The sequence below is a fragment of the Artibeus jamaicensis genome, unplaced genomic scaffold (assembly GCF_021234435.1).
Source record: "Artibeus jamaicensis isolate MK-2021 breed Jamaican fruit bat unplaced genomic scaffold, CSHL_Jam_final contig_1284, whole genome shotgun sequence".
Taxonomy (NCBI): Eukaryota; Metazoa; Chordata; class Mammalia; order Chiroptera; family Phyllostomidae; genus Artibeus; species Artibeus jamaicensis.
The window spans coordinates 3335468-3357946 of NW_026521249.1; the positions used below are offsets into that span (position 1 = coordinate 3335468).

The 22479-nt window shown below is 36.6% G+C and overlaps 1 protein-coding gene across 13 annotated transcripts in view; it reads left to right on the plus strand.

Moving 5' to 3' along the window:
* The window catches only part of R3HDM1 (R3H domain containing 1), a 220387-nt gene that overhangs the window by 143876 nt on the left and 54032 nt on the right, over window positions 1-22479 (plus strand). For all 13 annotated transcript variants that reach the window (XM_053666930.1, XM_053666921.1, XM_053666926.1 and 10 more), the window contains one exon: window positions 3894-4017. In XM_053666930.1, the coding sequence (XP_053522905.1) occupies window positions 3894-4017 (124 nt within the window). The remainder of the gene's footprint in view (window positions 1-3893; window positions 4018-22479) is intronic.

The window sequence follows — 22479 nt, forward strand, 5'->3', positions numbered from 1 at the left end:
TACTAGAACCTTAGCAGATGTCTGATTTGCTGATATGTTTGCCTATTCTGTAGCTTGTCTTATTACTTTCTTGATGATATATTTAATTCACAAAAGTTTTTAAATTTTGATGAAGACAACTTTATCCATTTTTTAAAAACTTTGTTGCTCATGCTTTTGGTATCATATCTAAGAATCTTTTGCCAACCCTGACCCATGTGTCTCCATTGGTTGGAGCATTGTCCCATAATCAAAGGTTTGCAGGTTCGATTCCCAGTCAGGGCAAATACCAAGGTTACATATGGGTTTGGTCCCTGATTCAGATGTGTACTATTCCTGGTCCAAGCAGATGCCCAGTACGGACATGCACAGAGGGCAACTAATCAGTGCATTGATGTTTCTCTTTCTCCCTTCCTCTCTCTCTCTAAAAATACCATATAATTTCATTTATATGTGGAATCTAATGAACAAACTGAGCTAACAAGCAAAATAGAGGGCAGGCTGAGAGCTGTGTGGGCAGGGGGTTAAGAGGTAAAGGGCTTCAGCAAAAAGGAAAAAGAACTCATGGACATGGACAACACTGGTGATTGTGGGGAGTGGGAGTAAAAGGGGAATAAATGGTAATGGAAAATATACAATTAAAAATTAAGCAATGAAAAATATTTTCAGGTGAGGATACAAAAAAAAAAAGAATCCATTGCCAAATTCAGGGTCATGATTTATCCCTGTTATCTTCTCAGGGTATTATGGCTTTGGCTCCTAAATTTGGTCATTTATCAATTTTGAGTAATTTTTATATGTGGTATGAGGTAAGGGTTCAACTTCATTTTTGTTTTGCATGTGGGTGTTATTTGTTCCATCGTCATTTGTTGAAGACCCTGTGGGGTTTTTTTCCATTGAATAGTCTTAGTTCCCTTTTCAATTACTTAACCATAAATATAGTTTTTTTGGACTCTCACTTTTACACTATTCTGTATTTCTATCTATACCAGTACTATACTGTTTTATTACTGTACCTTTGTAGAAAGTTTTAAAATCAGGAAGTGTGAATTCTCCAATTCTCTTCTTCTTTGTCAAAATTGTTTTAACTGTTCAGATCCCTTGTGATTCCATATGAATTAGAGAATTGGCTTTTTCATTTCTGCAAAAGAGGCCATGGGACTTTTGATAGAGATTGCATTCAATCTATAGATTGTTTTGCTTGTTATTGCCACCGTAACAGTATTGTCTTCATTATTGAATGAAGGATGACTTTTTAAATTACTTTTATACTGTTTTTGCATTTTCTATTCTTTAAATATCAGTTGAGTCAATGTGGTTGATAATGTCTTTGAGATCTGCTTTCTTACATAATTTTTGTGTAGTCGTAGCAATAAATGATAGCAGGTTTGTCTATTTCTCCCTTTTTATAGGATTTGAATCTGTATTAAGCAATTTATATTTATTGTATCTTCCTGATATGTTGACTCATGTCTTTACAAAGTGGTTTTCTGGTTCCAATACTGTTCTTTGAATTGGAACCTATTTTATCTGACTTTAATATAGTGATTTTAGCCTTCATTTCATTAGCATTTAAATGGAATGTCTTTTTACTCTCTCCTATTTGCAACTTTATACTTCAAGTGTCTTTTACATACAGTATAGAGTTGGTTTTTTGTTTTGTTTTATTTTATTTTTACTGCTTTACCCAGCCTGATTGGAGTATCTGGTTGTTTTAAGGGCTTGGCATGGTTAGATGCAGCTATGCCACACTGCTATTTATTTTTGATTTGTCCTATCTGTATTTTCTTTCTATCTGCTTCCTTTCCTGCTTTTTGTATAATATGAACAATTTTAGTGTTTTATTTTACTTCTTTTATTGCTTTTTATCTACAGCACTTTGAATCTTGTGTTTGTGTAGTTTCTTTAAGGACTACTATATGTATCTAGCTTATCAAAATGTGCCTAATGTTTCTATGAAACTTTAAGTACAATATCCCGGTCATGTTAGCAGAATAATTCTTCTTACCCACTCTCCATTATTATCAAATATATTACATGCATACACATTACAAACAAAAAATAGTGGGGTTTTTTTTGCCTTAAACAGTGATGTCTTTTGTTTAAAGAAAAAAGATAGTGCTTATTTACATATATACATACAAAAATATAATGGGTAAGATCTGAAGTTAGGATGTACCCATTCATTGCTGAATTTCCAAGAAAAGGATCACATCTGTATTGTGTCTAATGTTTTGACGACAGAACAATATTACAGTAAATATAGGGGATTCTTGGCTTATACCTGATCTAGAAATTCTTTGCTAGGCTGGTTTCCAGATGAAATGGGCACTCTAAGATCTCCATAGATCTCTGTCTTTTAGTAGTAACCCAGTCAGGGAGCCAAGCCTGAGAGAGCCTATGAACTGAATCAAGTTAACTACTATATACTGGATTATTTATTTATCACCCCAAATTAGATTAGATTACTTAAGGGAAATTCAAAGCAGATATAAATAGCTATGGAAGGAAAAAGAAATCAAGATAGTCTTAGTAGCTTTTTCCTCACCTTTATTGAGGTATAATTGACAAAGTGTCTATGTTGACATTTTAATTTTCATTAGAAATAATGAGAAAAATTAAGGAATAGAAACTGTACAACTGTGCATTAAAATGTGAGCATGGATAAAGTGACTTATTTATATTATGATTGCTGTTCAACATTTAAGTTGAATGAACTAACAGTACATGTTTAACCAAGAAAAGTCTCCAAAACAATGTTAACTGCAAAATAAGTTATATGAAGTTATAATAGAGTAACATAAATGTAAATTTTTTAAATTCTCAACAATTTATATATAGATAACAGATTATATATATATAAAATAGACATTTAACAACATTTATAGAAATATTATACAAGGTCTGTCCAGAAAAATCCAGTCATTGTTAATATAATGAAAACAGTTTGCCCAACACTGATGTAACCTGTCAGGCAAGGAGAGGGAGTGGACTGGAATGCGCATGTGTGAACTATGACGACTTCACTGTACTCGTCATTGGGGGTGGTAGATGCCGTTGAATGAGCATGTGTACTGTGTGCCCATTGCATTCAAAATGTCCAGGCAAGTAGAGTAACAAATCTGCATCAAATTTTGCATTAAGTTTTTGCATCTCTGCAAAAACTATTCAGATGATTCAGAAGGCTGTGGCTATGAGCAACCAGTGATTGGCAGCATATCACAGCAACATGCCCACTCGTGCATCACGTTTCATGCAGAGTTTTTGGTGAAACATCTAATCACCCAGGTGACTCTGCTCCCCTACAGCCCAGATTTGGTGTCCTGAGACTTCTGGGTTTTTCCAAAACTAAAATCACCTTTGAAAAGGAAGAGATTTCAGACCTTCAGTGAGATACAGGAAAATACCACAGCAACTGATGGTAAATGGGAGAGCGGTATAAGGTCCCAGAGTGCTTCTTTGAAGAGGACAAAGACATTATTGTTCTATGTACAATGTTTCTTGTATCTTGTATCTTATTCAGTAAATGTCTCTTTTTCATATTACATGACTGGATACCTTCTTGACAGACTTTGTATTCTAACTACAGGACAACTACAGGACTTACTATATTTTTTGTATAATAAGCCTTCAGCTATTTCATTAGTGTTTGGTTTTGTAAAAAATAGGAAAATCTGAAACAAATATAGGCAAAAAATATCTACTAACTGTCATTGATGGGCTTACTGTTAGGTATCTTTTGTTATGTATGCTGTATGTTTGAAATTTAAAGAAAGTTCAATTAGAGCTAAGAAAGTCCATTTGCAGGTGATAGGTATTGGAAATAATTATTACTCATTGCAGTCTGTGTGCCTTGCAGAAAAAAAATTTATTGCAAGTGAAATTGATATTTTTCCTCTCAATTCTTATCCTAGGTGCCAGCCTGTTACTGTGCTCCAGGCCACTATCACTCCAGTCAACCTCAGTATCGCCCAGTCCCTTCTGTCCATTACAATTCACATCTAAACCAACCACTGCTACAGCCTGCACAGCACACAGGTGAGCAGTATTTCTGTCATCAATTCTTAGCTCTTGGGCGTTGCTTTTTTTTTATCTTACTTTTTTTTCAGTCTTACTGTGAAGATACTGCCACACTTAATGTATCAGTAGTCTCAGATACAAGATACATGTGAATATGAAAACCAGTGATACTAAAAGAGTGGGCAAATCTTAGCACCTACTAGCAAATACCACACCGACAGGTTTATATGCTAAAAGGTTAGGATCCATGATGAAAAGATCGTACCAGCCTGAGCAGTGTGGTAAACAGCTTCCTGGTGCTGGCTGCCATTATAGTCAGGCCTTCTTTGCACCTGGTAATCCACCAGTGGTAACAACAAAAGACAGGCAAGACAAGTTAAAATGTCCCCTGAGCCTAAATTTGATTGAAAACTCTAGTGAAAATTTGTTGTCTCAGTATCAGTAGGAATGCTTTTAAAAGGAATGATGTTCTTAAAGATCTGTTTTTGTGTTTTCTTTGCCAGTCTGCTGGTTGTATTGTGAAAGGTATTTTTAAACCAAATGCAATCTAATACTGGGTATAACAAAATATTAAAACTCAAAAGATTGTTTTCCTTTTGTCCCTTTCAAATTTTCTTTAAACATTCAGTTCAAAAAATTGATCTCAATGCACAAAACTATCTTATTTTACTCAATTCATTTCTCTTAAGTGCTTCCCATCTAGATGTATACTTCTACCTAGATGTTTAATAAGGTATTTTTTTCTGCATTTCATAACTCCAGGTGTCGAAGTAAAATTTTTATTTTTGGGGGTGGGGACCTTATCAGCTACTTGTCACGCTTAGAGGCTCTCAGACCATGTCAGTGTAACTCCCCAAGGCCACATAATCTTCTGCCTCCACTTAGGCAGTTTGTTGCTCTTGATATTGTGTGGAACTCTTAAGGAGTACTGCAGTTTCAGGAAGAAGACTTCAGCGCTGGGCAGTCTGATGAGAAGTATTCTTACTTCTCATCACTTGCGCAATCTTCAGTGATCATTCTGATTTAGCACCTTCCTTTACAAGATAAGACTCTTACTTTTCATCCCTGCAGGGGAACTTCCAGGTCCTTAATCTGTTGCTCCCAGGAGCTGTCTTGTACTTAGTATGTAGGTTCTTCCTTTTTGTGTGTTACTGGCCCTGTATCGTATGTGTGCAGATGTTCTTCTAAAGGATTTTGAGTACAGGTATGGGTCCTTTTAGCCATCTTAGAATTTGCCCTGTCTCCAATATGACTCTAGTTTCAGGTTTTCCTGAAGTTTAATAATATATCCACTTATAATGCTATAATTTTGAAGGGCATCAAAAGTTCCTCTATACATAGAAACATTGGTTGTGATGCTGCTCGTTAGCTGTAATACATTACTGTTTTATTCTTATAGAAATCACTTTGAGTTTTCCTAGTACCTCAGTCACTAAACCTCAGTGCTGACTTTTCATATTGTTTTTAGTCTTGATTTTTTCTCTCAAAATTATAATACAGATTATAGCTAATACCATGATGATTAAAAATTATCTTCACATTCCCCACTCAAGTACCTTGTGTGTGACTAATTAACATAGTTCATTAATACACCCTATTAATAAGGTAGTCAAAGATCCTTTGTTCTGTGTTTGTGTGAGTTTATTAGTTTTGTTCTTTTTTATGACTAAATTTTTTTCAAATTGCCTGCAAAATTAAAACTTGTAGTTACGGGTCGGACCACTGTGTTTGTACAAATGTATCCCTGCAAAAAGGGGGGGGCACTTCTAATTGAAGGCCAAAATATGTGTGTGACAGATAGCATGTGTTTATCATCAGTCATATTTTAATTTGGGTTTTTTTCCTAATACTAGTTATGGTCAGAAGGAAGAAAACAATAAGTTAGACTGGATCTGGATAATACAGACACAGAGAGAGAATATGTCTGAATAAGTAGTTTTTGACATTGTATTTGACTCAGAGTCAGTCATAATATATACTACTTTATAACTGTAGTTTGTTCCAGTTATTTTTGTGTAGATTCTCTTAACTTATAGCTTAAGTTAGTTGAATCTCATTTAGTTTGAAGACAAAAGGTGAAATAAATCCTCAAAGCATCCTTGTCTGAAAGAGAAAAATTTTGTTATGCTAATAAGTACAATAGAAGTTTCCCTTGAAAGAAAAGTTCAGTAGTGCCAATGCCAGGTATTGTGTTGGTAATCATATTGAACCTTTTTATAGAATTTATAGTATTTGAATATTTTTAAAAAGTTACCGAAAGACTTTTGTAGTAAGCTCATAGTTATTTTTTATGTCAAAGCTTACAGAAAATGTACATTTACATTTGTGGGTGTCCTATTAGAAAAGTAAAATGCACTGAGAAATGAACAAACTGTGTTTTGTGTATGTTTGTTTGTTTTTATTGATTTGGGGGAAAGAATAAGAGGAAGAGAGTACGGTTTTATTTTTCTACTTATTTATACATTCATTGGTTGATCCTTATATGTGCCCTGACTGAGGTTTGAACCTACAACCTTGGCACTTCAGGAGGACACTAACCAAGTGGGCTACCCAGCCAGGGTGAAAGTTTTTTGTTTCTGATTCTTTTCGCAGATTTATACCAATTTCTGTCTCAGTAATTTACATCTTTATTTTAAAAAATCAGACTTTCACCGCAGCTGGTGTGGCTCAGTGAATTGAGTGCCAACCTGCAAACCAAAAGGTCACCAGTTTGATTCCTAGTCAGGGTACATACCTGGGTTACAGGTCAGATCTCCAGTAGGGGGCACACAAGAGGCAACCAACTGATATATCTCTCCCTCTTTTTCTCCCTCCCTTCCCCACTCTCTAAAAATAAATAAATCCTTTTCTAAAAATTTTGAAAATAAATAATCTGACTTTCTGGATTTCTTTTCTATATTTTCTCCTTATATTTCCCTACATTCTACCATCCCAATCTGATTAAAATTAGAAATAGTCACATCTTACATCTGTTTTCTTCAAACAACTTTTAGTTACTTGCATTTTCTTATTTATTTATTTGTTTGTTTATTTATTTATTTATTTTGCATAGAATGGTGAAACTAATTCAACCAAATAATGAAAGCATTGATAGATTTGGAACAATTTTTCTACACTAAGGCACAGATAAATAATTTTCAAAGTTTGTATATAACTCCAAAAAGTTTTTGCCATAAATTAGCAAATCCAATTGAATCAAGTATTCTGAAACCAGATAGGGTATGAACAGTAAAATATAGGATTTTCCTTTTTTTTTCCGTTTTGGGGAAAGAGAAAAAGGATGAAATGCTTTGCTCTTTTATCAAGTATGTGCCAGAGGACCACAATAGTTATTGGTCTCCTTGATGACCTCTGGTCTATTATGGGACATGAATGTACACATCTTTTGTTGTGAATGTGAAGCTGTCATGGTTATTCATAACAAGGTAAAGTCAACCTCTATCACAAAAGCAGAAGAAATTCTGGCTACATAAGGCTTTTCGGACAATGTAGCATATAATGTGAAAGAAAACAAAATAGGAGTCAAATCCTAACAGCCCTTATTTGTTATTAATTGGTTTTAGGTGTATCACTTAAAGTTTCCAGGTTTTTCAATTTACTTATTTTCCAAGTAAGGGAGTTTTACTCTGTTGTCTGTTGAAGCTTCTCTGTAGCCTAAAATTCCATGGTTCTGTGTCTGTCGTGTCATTTCTAGTTCAGGGAGGTGGGAATATCTGAGAATTGGTTTACAATAATGACTTACTATCAAGAACTGGAGTCATATAAACAACAGTTTCAAAAGATCTGATTACTTGCCAGTTGGAGTAATAAGGATTTGTTATCCTAACTCTTTATGATAAAATTTACAGCTCGGAGACTATAAAGTATACTAAATATAAGGAGCTTGGTATTCTCAGATTTATACCAATTTCTGCAGGTAGTGATTATAGCAAAGATTTTAGGTTTATGAGGCCCTGGCTGTTTTCTATGTAGCTGCTTTCATTCTTACTACTCTTTTGAAAAGTTTGCAGCTTCACCATATATGTTTAATATTTTGCAATAATTGGCCTTGTTCCTGAGCTGTTGGATTCGGGGCCGTAGCACTGTCTGAGAGGTTTACATTTCTCACAGTGAACCGGTCTCTTTTTCAGCTGCTTCCTGGCTTCTTTTTACTCAGGTTTCCACTGCTCTTTTTTTTTTTTCTTCCTTTTTCTTTTCTTTCTTTCTTTCTTTTTTTATGCTGTTTTAAGGTATTAATATTTGCTTATATTTTCCATCAATTATAATGCCTATTAATCATGCATCATACTCAGCAATAGGGATTTTAATTTAAATGACACCCTTGGCTTAATATAATTTACCTTTTAAAAATTTGTAGAAGCTATTGCTTTAATTTCTTTTCCAGAGCAGATTTGGATGGCAGATTCAGTTTGGTTTGGAGCTTTTAGAAGTTCAATGTCTTAATGATGCCAAACTCATTAGCAAAAGTCAAATATGTCTCTCTTTCTATTGCTACATAACTTTTTAGAATTGTTATGCATTAAACTATGCCATCAAATAAGACATCTAAAAGCATTTGAAGCTACTTGGTCTCTGACCAGTGATATAATTTTATTTTTTTTCTAAACGCTGATATTGTATGCATGTGGGAAGCAAAATGACTGTAAAACTAAACATGGTTTTACAATTGGTTGATAAATTCAGAGAATATCAGTACATTATATCTTCCATCTCAGCTTTTCAAATAACTCAGAACCATGTGTTTGCAAACTGATTTAAGTTTTGTTACCAGCAGACTCTGGTAGGGTCCTGATGAACCACACTGTAGGAGGAACATGTTAGGATAAACACTCTGTAAGATGCACAGAACATTGGCAGCATTGCAAGGTACAAATTTAAAGTAACTGGGATATAAAAGGCCCTGCTGGGTAATAAGGGGAGGGGTGTTAATGATAAAGGATTTAGTTATGTCAAATAGGGACTCTGGGAGCAAAGTCATTTTCCTTACTGACAACTTTTTGTGGGAGTAATAGGAATTTTATATTTATATTACTAGGTTGGTGGCCCTGGCTATTGTTTTTTTTCATTGATTCTGTGATCATTTCGTGGTATTGTATGACCAGCACAGATTCAGACATTATTTAATACCTACAAATGCACCTATTTCCCTTTTCCCTTCTCCATTAACCTGCCGCCACTGAAATCCGGAGCCAAATGTGTCTGGTAAGTACCCATAGATTTTCTTGAGATGTATAGACTCTTCTTAAGACCATCATTTAAATAGTTGTGAGTTATCATCTGTGTGGCTGTTTTAATTAGATTTGTTTTTTGTGTTTGCATATATGTTTAGTTCAGGCACAGTGGTAGGAGACCAGTGGGTGATAGAGGAGATAGAATAGTGATGCTAGCAACTGTGTCTTCTTCTGCATTCACCTAAGGGGCTAGTTAATAGTTAAACTTGCCTGCTCACTAAATAGTACCACAGACATCAGACAGACCAGCATTAAATGCTTGAAGTTTTGATGGTATGGAAATAGTTCTTGTAAATTGTCTTATAAATACCTACTTACCAATAAGTTTAAAGTTAGCAAAATGGTTTCTCAAAAAAACTACCATCACAGTGCTTCAGTAATAAAAGTTTAGTCTGGAAAAAATTGAATAATAAAATTTAATAAACTTTAGTTTTATGGTTCTGACTAAGCAGTTCTTAATTCTTTTTATCTTTCTAATGATATCTAATCCATATTATGAAGGCTTTCCTTTAACACAAATGCTAGTTCAGGTCACCTACATAAGAGAAAGCTAGCCTGCATAGCCTGGGCAGTACTTCCCTGCAGAACACTCTATTCCCTTGCTTGTCTTTGAAGTGAAAGAGAGTTAAAAATAGAATATTCTTTGGGACCCTCCAGGGAAGTGTCTAAGCCATCAGTTTATACTGCCCTAGTTCTCTCAGCTTACAGAATCGATTGTGGTTTCCTCTGCAAGTGCTAGCAGGAATGAGATAATATTGCAACAGTACAGTCCCTTAACAAAGGACAATGGCAGTGTTAAATAACATCTGTATTGAGGTCTGGATGTTTATTCTGTTTGATATCACTTTAATTGACATTGCTTGCTTACAAAAACAGATGTTTTCCTGCAATATCGACACAAATTTCTATTTTTAAAAAAAATCTGTTTTCCCCTAACTTCTTGGTTAAATCCAGATATATCATAGGAAGGATTTTTTTTCATTCTGATACACTGAAACACACTTTTTATTGGAGAAAGAATAATTTAGGTAGTAGCCAAGTTGGTTATATATTGAATATCAAAATACTGGGAATATTCTTGTGGTATCTTTTAAATGTAATAGTATTTTTCATTCTCTAGGAATCTACTTCATTCCTAATCTTCAACCTTCTCCCTCTTTTCCAGATCATTGGATTTTTTTTCCTCATACTTAACAGTATGCAAACTATACTTTTTTAAAAAGATTTTTAATTTATTTATCTTTAGAGGGGAAGGGAAGAAGAGAGACAGAGAGAAATATCAATGTATGGTTGCCTCCCATGGGTCCCCTGCTGGGAACTAGCCTGCAACCCAGGCATGTGCCCTGACTGGGAATTGAACCGCGATACTCTGGTTCGCAGGCTTGCGCTCAATCCACTGAGCTACACTAGCCAGGCAAACTATACTTTTGAAACTATTAGGACTATGTTCCTTCCCTTCTTTTGTCTGAATAATTAGATAATGAACTTGAACTACCCTGCCACTTCTTTAAGATGTAAATTTTATTAAGGAGGTGTGCATAAAATGAGGCATGTCATTAATTAGGTGATCTTTTATGTTGCTAATAAATTATTTTGTCTTACAAAGACAGTAAGGTTCTTCTTGTATTTAATTGGATTAGTAAAAATTGCATTGTGGATATTTTGTTTTTAGTGCTTTTTAACTGTATATTTCTAGTTTTCCTGGTGATTATAGGCCAGTAATCTTACTGCAGCTTTTAATATCCTGCTCTTTAGAAAGTATACTCCAAAATCACATACTTTTTAACCAGTTCCTGGGTTATTGTTGGTTTGTTGTAATTATTGCAATGAATAAACATCTCATTTCACTTCTGGAAAAAGAATTTAGGTACCTGTCCTAATGCCAGTAGAATTTGCCTCCTGGGGTACCGGTTATACAAAGCATCAAATATTAAATGATGCTCTTTCTCCCCCACCTGTGACAGCCTTAGAAAGATTCCTCAGGCTCTGACAGTTTCCTGCTCAGTGTGGGTCAAACCTGGTGGGTTTTTCTGCCTTGAGTGCAAAAATGAATGTAAAACTACTCGGTGTATAAAAGAGGGTCATTACTTCACAAAACTTTTGAGACTTCACCCACAATACAGAATATACTCCCTGTATATAAGATGTCCAGGTTAAAGCTGGCATTGCCCCACTGGATAAAGTCTGACTTTTTATTTGTTTGTTTGGTTTTATATACTATATTTATATGTTTGTATGTGTATATAAATATATAAACAAACAAAATTTATTTCTCCCAGTTCTAGAAGCTAAGAATATCCAGATCAAGACACCAGCAGGTTCAGTGTCTAGTGAGAAACCACTTCCTGGTTTATAGACTGGCTCTTTTCACTGTTTTCACATGGCTTAGGGATCTCTCTGTGGTCTCATCTCTAAAAACACTAATCCTGTTCATGAGGGTTCTTCGGTCATGCCCTAATCACCTCATGACCTAATCAACAAAGGAATTTGGAAGAGACGCTAACATGCAGTCCATTGCTGAGATATTTGGAGTAGAAAGGGATAAGTGGTTGGTAGAATATATCCTAACCCCCAAAGAGATTTAATACAGCTGTTTCCAAAGCTCTCTCACCTCTAACCACACCTGTGCAGTCTAAACTAGATCCGGCACAATAGATGAGAATACAAAAATCTTCCCCTCTGTTGATCAGTTGCTTCAGGAACTAACAATCCAATATGAAGTATGCCAAGACCCAATCTTCATTTTCCACATAAAAATTTCAGTAGCACTTAGATAGAAAATAGTAAAGAATTCAGTAAGTCAGCTACAGTAATTATCTTGAGTTATTAGAGAGTTACTAAAAAGAGTTATATCTTTTTTTTTTGCTTTTAAAACACATTTATTTTCTCCTTATAAAAGTAATACATACCATTACAACTGGAAGGTACAAGAAAATAGAATTTACTGATCACCCATAATCCTACCACCTCAAATACAATACATTAATATTTTTCTTCCAATATTTTTTTATTTGTACCATTTTAAAAAATTTTTTACAATAGTAAAATCTAACTTCCTGGCAAAGCAACTCAAGTTGTGGGGAAAAAAGCCAAACTTAGAAAATTCCACTAGAGAAATCTTCTGTCAGCTCATGGGGAATATGACAACAGGATATACATTTTGAACAAAGGTAGCCTTTGAGATGAAATAGCAAAGATAAAACCCAAAGAGGAACCTTGGAGACTGAAATGACAAAAATTAGACTGACACGCACAGACCAAGGGGTGTGGAATCTGAGAAAGTCACCATTTGAGCCTCCTCTTCTCACTCCTAGCTGTTTTATGCACATGTGAAATCTAATTATAATTAGTCAAGAAAGCGTAACCTTGAAATATAGAGGTCACAAACCATGCATCTTGAGAGTAGTGGACAAAATAAGTGAAGGAGAATCCCTCCCAGGGAGAGGACTTTATTGGCTGATCACATATAAACTCTTAAATACCTGATCTTTCTTATCCTCTTAAGTTCATACAGCTATTACCATGTGGACTACCTGGTCAGCAGCCTTTCACTCTGATTCCTAATTTGGATAACAAAGCTGGTTCTCACATATAATCTTTAATTCAGATTTTAAAAGTTTCCTGGTTTTTTTCCTCATATGTAACAGTATGCACACTATACTTTTGAAACTATTAGGACTATGTTCCTTCCCTTCTTTTGTCTGAATAATTAGATAATGAACCTGAACTACCCCTGCCACTTCTTTAAAATGTAAATTTTATTAAGGAGGTGTGCATAAAATGAAGTATGTCATTAATTAGATGATCTTTTATGTTGTAAATTATTTTGTCTTACTGTAAATTATTTTGTCTTACAAAGACAATAAGGTTGATTGTTCACAATAACTCTTTTCCTGTGATTAAATTTATCTTGAGACCTAGGTATATTAAATTACAGTAGAAGTATTCATTAACCAGAATTCTCAAAAAATGGAAAGAAGCCAGGTATTCAGCGTTCTGCTTATTTGAACAGTATTACTAGAATGTTCTTTTTACTTCAGCATTTGTCCCTGAGAAAAGTAAAGTTTAGAATCAGGCTGCTATGTACAAATCCTGGCCACAGGATTTATCAGCTGGTGACCTTGTACAGGGTATGAACTGGTTTTTGTTTTCTTGATTTGAAAAATGGTGATAACCTGTTTTGTGAGGTGGTAAATGTTGAATGAGTTAGCATGTGTAAAGTGTTAAGGACAGTGCCTAAAACCTAATAAATATCATGTAAATGTTAGCTGCTAATATTACCTTGTCATACCATCACAAAAATGAAAATTATGTAGTGTTCTAAACTAAAAATGCATAGGAGTTTTTTGACTAAATTGGTGTTTGGGCTGAATTCCAGAGTGGACGTAAGAAACTAACATAGTTCTTCTAAAATGTTAGTCTTTTGTCTAGTGAACCACTCCTTTAAAGTGCAGTAGAGAGATAGGATCAGTTGAGTGGTTTCCTCATCCTTTGATTGTTAACTTGAGATCTAAATATGTTCTAAGAAAATTTGCTTTATTACTTCTTTCACATAGCCTTGTAAAAAGCTCTGTTAATCACCTGTGGGAACATTACATGGAAAAACTTTTGACAGAGCGTGCATCTTACGAGCCCATTTCTGTAAATAATGTAAGTGGGTATATGTACTGCTATCTATGTACAGAAAGTAAGGGTAGCGGTAAATAATTATTTTTACAAGGAATTTTTTGAATGTGGTTTTTCCCTATTTTATATTTTTATATTTTCTTCCATGAAAACATGACCTATTTTATTATCAAATAAAGCTTTTTTAAGGCTTTTCTTTCTTTTTTATTTTGTTTTACTTTTTCCATCACCGTTTATCTCCCTGTAGCCTCTTCCACCTCCACCCACCTCCCCTTCCACAATATTTTTTAAGGTTTTTAATGGCTTTTTTCCCCCCAGTAATGTTCAAATAAAACCTTCATTTAGAGCTTTGCATGTTATAAACTAAAACAGTTCTGTGTTTTTCCTTATCAAGTAAGCACTTTGAGGTTAATTACATAAAATCTGTGGCTCAGCTGCTATGCAGTATTCAAGAGGAGTCCTTGTGAACCATGAATTCCAGACTGAGGTGATTTGTATTCATGGGACTCAGTTTCATCATAGTAAAAGGCAATTAAATATGTTTAACCTTATTATAAACATGTTACCTTACAACTTAACTTTACCTTTGATACCAGAAACCGTTCACTAAATATGGACAGTAACAAACTAACCATTCTCAGTCATCCTGTCAACACATAGTAATATTTTGGTTTTGTGTAGAAATACACACACACATACAAAATAAGGTATGTTTCTGTGTATTTTTAATTACATTTATTGGGGAGACATTAATGAGATCATACAGGTTTCAAGTGTACATTTCTATGATACATGGTCTGTATATTGCATTATATGCCCACCACACAAAGTCAGATCATCTTCTGTCACCATATATGCCCCCCCTTCCTCCTCCCTACTTCTCAGCTCCTTCCCTCTCATAACTATCACACTGTTGTCTCTAAGAGTTTCAGTTTTATATCCCACATATAAGTGAAATCATATGGTTCTCAGTTAGCTTTTTGTGACTGACTTATTTTGCTTAGCATAATATTCTCAAGGTCCACCCATGATGGCAGTATTGCCTGAGTACCATTTCATAGTCTACCAGTGGGGACACAAAAAAACACCAGAATTATCTTCTGAAGGGTAGACCCCTTGTAATAGTATAGGCTTCCCCTGCTAGGTGAGTGTCCTAGGAACCCATGCGTATTAGTGTACCACTTCTTGGTGTTGTGAGAGGCCCAAGTATATTTTATTGGTTATGCTATTACAGTTGTCCCATTTTTTTTTCCCCTGTATCCCCCTCTGCCTTGCATGCTCCCCTCCCTCCAGCATTCCCCTCCTTAGTTCATGTCCATGGGTCATACATATAAGTTCTTTGGCTTCACCATTTCCCATACTATCCTTACCCTCCCCCTGTCTCTTTTGTGCCTACCATCTATGCTTCTTATTCCCTGTCCCTTTTCTCCCATTCTCCCCCCTCCCCATCACCACTGATAACCCTCCACGTGATCTCCGTCTCTGTGATTCTGTTCCTATTCTTGTTATTTGCTTAGTTTGTTTTTGTTTTTTTAGGTTCAGTTGTTGATAGTTGTGAGTTTGTTGTCATTTGACTGTTCATGTTTTTTATCTTCTATTTCTTAGGTAAGTCCCTTTAACATTGCATGTAATAAGGACTTGATGATGATGAATTCCTTTAACTTGACCTATCTGGGAAGTACTTTATCTGCCCTTCCATTCTAAAGGAATGGATAGCTTTGCTGGGCAGAGTAATCTTGGATGCAGGTCCTTGCTTTTCATGACTTCAGATACTTCTTTCTAGCCCCTTCCTGCCTGTAAGGTTTCTTTTGAGAAATCAGCTGACAGTCTGATGGGAATTCCTTTGTAGGTAACTGTCTCCTTCCCCCTTGCTGCTTTTAAGAATCTCTCCTTACCTTTAATCTTGATGTGTCTTGGTGTGTTCCTCCTTGGATCCAAATTCTTTGGGCCTCTCTGAGCATCCTGGACTTCCATGTCTATTTCCTTTGCCAGATTGGGGAAGTTTTCCTTCATTTTTTCAAATAAGTTTTCAATTTCTTGCTGTGCCTCTTCTCCTTCTGGCACCCCTGTGGTTTGGATGTTGGAATGTTTAAAGTTGTCCCAGGGGTTCCTAAGGCTCTCCTCATATTTTATTTTTTATTTTTATTTTTTTTAACTTTTTTTATTGATTATGCCATTACATTTGCTCTATTCCCCCCTCCATTCCCCTCCACCCTGCATACCCCTCCCCCACCATTTCCCCCTTTAGTTCATGAGCACGTGTCTCAAATTCTTTAGATTCTGTATTTCCCCTTCTATTCTTACCCTCCCCCCTATCTATTTTCTATCTACTGTCTATGCTACTTATTTTCTGTACCTTCTCCCCTCTTCCTCTCCTCCCACTCCCCTGTTGCTAACCCTCCATGAGATCTTCATTTCTATGGTTCTGCTCCTGATCTAGCTGTCCTCTTAGTTTGCTTTTGTTTTAGGTGTGGTTGTTACTAACTGTGAGTTTGCTGTCCTTTCACTGTTCATCTTTTTTATCTTCTTTTTCTTAGGTAAGTCCCTTTAACATTTCATATAAAAGGGCTTGGTGATGATGAACTCCTTGAATTTGGTCTTATCTGAGAAGCACTTTATCTGTCCTTCCATTCTAAATGAAAACTTTGCTGGGTAGAGCAATCGTGGTTGTAGATCTTTGGTTTTCATGACTTGGAATACCTCTTTCCAGCCCCTTCTTGCCTGTAAGTTCTCTTTTGAGAAATCAGCTGACAATCTGATGGGGACTCCTTTGTAGGTGACTGTCCCCTTAGCTCTTGCTGCTTCTAGGATTCTCTCCTTCATTTTAATCTTGGCTAATGTAATGATAATGTGCCTTGGTGTGTTCCTTCTTGGGTCCAACTTCTTTGGGACTCTCTGAGCTTCCTGGATTTCTTGGAAGTCTATTTCCTTTGCTAGCTTGGGGAAATTCTCCTTTATTATCTGTACAAATAAGTTTTCCACTGGTGGCTGTGCCTTTCCCCCTTCTGGTACCCCTATAATTCGGATGTTGGAATGTTTAAAGATGTCCTGGAGGTTCCTAAGCTTCTCCTCATTTTTCTGAATTCTTATTTCTTCATTCTTTTCTGTTTGATCATTTTTTTCTTCCTTCTGGTCCACTCCCTTGATTTGAGTCCCAATTTTCTTTCCATTACTATTGGCTTCCTTTGTATCACCATTCATTTCAATTAGTTTAGCCTTCATATGTTCCTCTAATTTGTGACTAAAATCAACCAGTTCTGTAAGGATCCTGATAACCAGTGTTTTGAACTGTACATCTGAAAGACTGGCTATTTCTTCATCACTTAGATCTATCGGTTCTGGGGCTCTGAGTTGTCCTAGAGCCATTTTTGGTCTATTCGTGCTGTTAAGTGAGCGGAGTGAAGCCTTAGTTGTTTACCAGGACGGGGCGACCCAGGTCGCTGGTTTGTGACGCTGTGTGTGGGGGCGTGGTCAGAGAGGGAGCAATGGCGGTCCTCTCCGCTAGCCCAGCCCGTCCAGTCACTCCACACGCCTGGGGCTTGTTTATCCGATGGGAATTGTGGGAGCCTGCTGCCCCGCGCCGGGTTCCCTTCTCACTGGTTTCTCCGCACGTATATGCGCGCGACCGACCGACCCGCCGCGCCTCTTCCCGGTGCGCTCCCGTAGCTAGCTCGCTCGCGATCAGCGCCCTTGGTTGCCTGCGCGCACCGCGCACCACCCCTGGAATTTTTTCTTGCTAACCTGCTCCGCTGCTGGCCTCGCTCCTCGAACTGGTCCAGCTGAGTATCTAGTTGTCCTTTGGACTCCGTATTGTCGATTTTCCGTGTGGCTTGGTTGTGACTGCTGTTAAAAATAGTTGTTCTTAGATTTGGTTATGCACAGAGGCAAGGTGGATCCTCCACCTACGTCTCCATCTTGGCGGAAGTCCTCTCCTCATTTTTTAAATTCTTGTTTCCTCATTCTCTGTTCCAGTTGAAGGTTTATTTCTCCCTTATGTTCCAAATCATTGATCTGAGTCCCAGTTTCCTTCCTTTCACTGTTGGTTCCCTGTATAGTTTGCTTTTATTTCTCTTTGTATAGCCTTCACTTCTTCCTTTACTTTGTGGCAGCACTCAGTCATTTCTGGGAGCATCCTGGCTACCTGTGTTTTGGACTCTGCATCTGATAGGTTGTCTCGGTCCTCATCACTTAGTTCTTTTTCTGGAGTTTTGATCTGTTCTTTCATTTGGGCCATTTTTCTTTGTCTCAAGGCACCTGTTACATTGTAAGGGGCGGAGCCTTAGGTATTCACCAGGGCAGGCCACCCCACTTCTCTGCATTGTGGCTCTGTATGTGGGGGAGGGGTCAGAGAGGGAACAGTGTTGGTTGTCTGTCTCTCCCCACGCTTTCAGTCACTTCCCCTGCTACCTGCAAGTGAATTGGGCCCATCTAGTGCCGATTCTTGGGTAGTTGGGTTTGTGTACATTCCAGGATCCTGTGGGTCTCTCCAGTAAACTCGCCTGTGAGGCTGGAAGTTTCTCCTGTCACCACAACCCCCAGAGGTTTGGCAGCCAAAGGTTTTGAGGCTTTATTTCCTGCGCTGGAACCCTGGGTTGCTTGGTATGTCTCTCTCCCCAGTTGTTCCTCCCAGTTTACCCTCATACAGATGTGGGACTGACTGGTCCTCCCGCGGCCAGAACTCCTGCCTGGTCTGCTGCCTTGCCAGTTGTCTTCTCTGACCCAGATGTCTGTCTGGATGAATGTTTCTTAATTAATTCCTTGGTTGTCAGACCTCCATACAGCTTGATTTTCTGACAGTACTGATGGTGTTTTGTAAATTTGTTGTCCTTCTTTTGGTTGTTGCAGGAAGCAAAGCATATCTGCCTATGCCTCCATCTTGGCTAGAAGTCCTTCACTGCATTTTTGGGGGAAACTAAACACATTTACCCATTTCATGATTGGTGATTTTTGAGCACACCTGCTCATACCACACTGAGTGTTCAGAAATTTTTCATCAAAAATGGCATGATCCCTGTGCCACACCCTCCCTAATCACCCAATCTCACCCCAAAACAACTGTTTTTTGTTTCCCGGATGAAAAAACCCTACAAAGGAACAGTTTTGCCAATGTGGAAGAGAATGAAACAAAAAATGGCAGAGGTACTAAAAGACATAAAAATCGAGGGGTTGAAAAATTGTTTTCAGCAGTAGAAAAAACATTTTGATAGGTATATTACATTAAATGGAGAATACTTCAAAGGTAATTGAAGTTTTTTTTTAATGTTTTTTTTTAAGATTTTATTTATTTATCTTTAGAGGGGAAGGGAAGGAAAGAGGGAGAGAAACATCAATGTATGGTTGCCTTTCGTGCGTCCCCTGCTGGGAACTGGCCTGCAGGGAACCTGCCTGCAACCCTGGCATGTACCCTGACTGGGAATCGAACCGCGATTGTCTGGTTCGCAGGCCCGTGCTCAATCCACTGAGCTACACCAGCCAGGGCTGAAGTTTTAACATGTACAAATAGTCCTGGCTGGTGTGGCTGAGTGGATTGAGTGCCAGCCCGTGAATCAAGAGGTCACCATTTCAGTTCCCCATCAGGCAGGCCACATGCCTTGCTGCAGGCCAGGTCCCCATTGGGGACATGCAAGAGACAACCAATGTCATTTCTCTCCCTTTCTCATTCCCTTACCATTTCTCTAAAAATAAATCTTTTAAAAAAATATGTAAATGTGTATGAATAAATACACTCTTTTTTATAAACAAATTCTAGTTTCTTTTGGGTCCCTCCTCATATATGTACTACATCATCTTCATCCAGCCTTCTGTCCACTATGAGTAGTGCTACAGTGAACATATTGGTGCCCATATCTTTGCAAATAAACGTTTTAAAGTTTTGCAGGAAGATACCCTGAAGAGAGATTGCTGGGTCATATGGTAACACTGTTCTTAAGTTTTAGAGTAACCACTCACATTGTTTTCCACCACGGCCGTACCATTGTACATTCCCAGCAGCAGTGATTGAGGGTTCCTTTTTCTCACAACCTCTCCAATACTTATTATTTCCTGTCTTGTTGATAACAGCCATTCTAACAGGAATGAGACATTATCTCATTGCAGTTTTGATTTGCATTTCCCTAATAGCTAACGAAGTTGAATATCTTTCATGTATCTGTTGACCACTGGTTTGTCTTCTTGGGAAAGGTATCTGTTCAGGTGCTCTGCCCATTTTTTAGTTGATCATTTGTTTGGTGTTCAGTTGTATGGTTTCTTTATATTAACCCCTTGTTGAAGCTGTTATTTGCAAATATCATCTCCCATTCAGTTGATTGCCTTTTGTTTTGTTTTCGCTTTGTTTTGCTGTATAGAAGCTTCTTAGTTTGATACAGTCCCATTTATTTTTGCCTTTACTTCCCTTGTTTTGGGGATCAAATTCATAAAATGTTTTCTACAGCCAAGGTCTATAAGTTTAGTACCTCTGTTTTCTTCTATATAATTTATTGTTTCAGCTCTTATATATAGCTCTTTGATCCATTGTGAATTAATTTTTGTACATGGGGACAAACTAATCTAGTTTCATTCTTCTGCATGTGGCTTTCCAATTTTCTTAGCACCATTTATTAAAGAGGCTTTTTTTCCTACATTGTGTGTTTTTGGCTCCTTGTCAAAATATTTTGCCCATATAACATGTGGTTTTATTTCTGGGCTCTCAATTCTGTTCCTTTGGTCTCTGTGGCTGTTTTTCTGCCAATACCATGCTATTTTGATTATCGTAGTTCTGTAGTATAATTTGAAGTCAGGTAGTGTGATACCTCTAGGTTCATTCTTTTTTCTCAGGATTGCATTGTCTATTCAGGGTTTTTGTGTTTTCACAGTGTCTGATGGGTTTTTTGTTCTATTTCTTTAAAAAATTACATTGGGATTTTGATGGAGATTGCATTAAATCAGTATATGGCTTTGGGCAATATGGCCAATTTAACTATTGTTGATTCTTCCAATCCATGAACACAGAATATTTTTTCATTTCATTGTAACGTTTTTAATCTTTTTAAATAACGCTTTATACTTTTCAGTATTGGTCTTCACATCCTTTGTATAGTTTTCAATACTGATCTTAACATCCTTTCCTATGTTTACTCCTACATATTTTATTCTTTTGGTTGCAATTGTGAAATTAATTTTTTTCCAGTACTTTTTTTGAAGTTTCATTGTTAGTATATAGTAAAGCAGTGGGGTTTTATACATTGATTTTATATCCTGCAACTTTACTGAATTTGCTTATTGTTTCTAGGTGGAGTGTTGAATCATGTCATCTGCAAAAAGTGATGCTTTTACTTTTTCTTTCCCAATTTTGATGCCTTTTATTTCTTTCTCTTGCCTGATTGCTCTGACTAGGACTTCCAGAACTATGTTAAATAAGAGTGGTGAGAGTACGCATCCTTGTCTTGTTCCTGATTTTAAAGGAAAAGCTTTCAGGTTTTCACCACTGAGTATGATATTGGCTGAAGGTTTGTCATATGTGAACCTTGTCATGTTGAGGTACTTTCCTTCTCTACCCATTTTATTGGATATTTTAATCATAAATCCATGTCTTATCCAATGCTCTTTCTGCATCTGTTGATAAGATCATATGATTTTTATTTTTTGTTTTGTTAATGTGATGTATTACATTGATTGAATTGTATATGTTAAACCATCCTTTTACCCTTGGAGTGAATATCACTTGATCGTGATGTTATTTATTTAATGTATTGTTATAGTCAATTTGCTAGTATTTGGTTAGGATTTTTTCATCTATATTCACCAGAGATAGTGGCCTGTAATTTTCTTTGTTGTGTTATCCATGTCAGGGTTATGTAGGCCTCATAAAAATGTGTTAGGAGCCCTGGCTGGCATAGCTCAGTGGATTGAGCATGGGCTATGAACCAAAGGGTTGCCAGTTCGATTCCCACTCAGAGCACATTCCTGGGTTGCAGACCAGATCCCCAGTATAGGGCAGTGGGAAAGGCAACCAAGGCAGCCACACATTGATATTTCTCTCCTTTTCTTCCCCTCTCTCTAAAACTGAATAAATAAAATCTTCTAAAAATGTGTTAGGAAGTATTACCTCTTCAGTTTTTTTTGAGAGTTTGAGAATAATAGGTATCAAATCTCTGAATGTTTGGTAGAATTCACTAAGGAAGCCACCTCATCGTGGACTTACATTTTGGGGGAGAATTTTGGTGGTTAATTGAATTTTTTCCCTGTTTATCAGTCTATTTAGATTTTCCAGTTCTTCTTGATTTAGTCTAGAAAGGTTATATATTTCTAGGACCTTACTCATTTCTTCTAGTTATTGAATTTGGTGGCATATAGTCTTTCATAGTATTCTAGTGTGATCCTTTGTATCTCTATGGTGTCTGTAATAACTTCTCTCTCATTTCTGATTTTTTTATATGAGTTTTTTCTTTTTTCCTTAGTGAGTCTTGCCATGGTTTGCCAATTTTATTAGTCTTTTCAATGAACTAGCTTGTTGTTGTATTAATTTTTTTATAGTCTTTTTGTTCTCATTCAATTCTGCTTTACTTTTTGTTATTCCTTTCTTCTTCTGGCTTTGGGTTGCTTTTGTTCTTTTTCTAGTTCTTTAAGGTGTAATATTAAGCTGCTT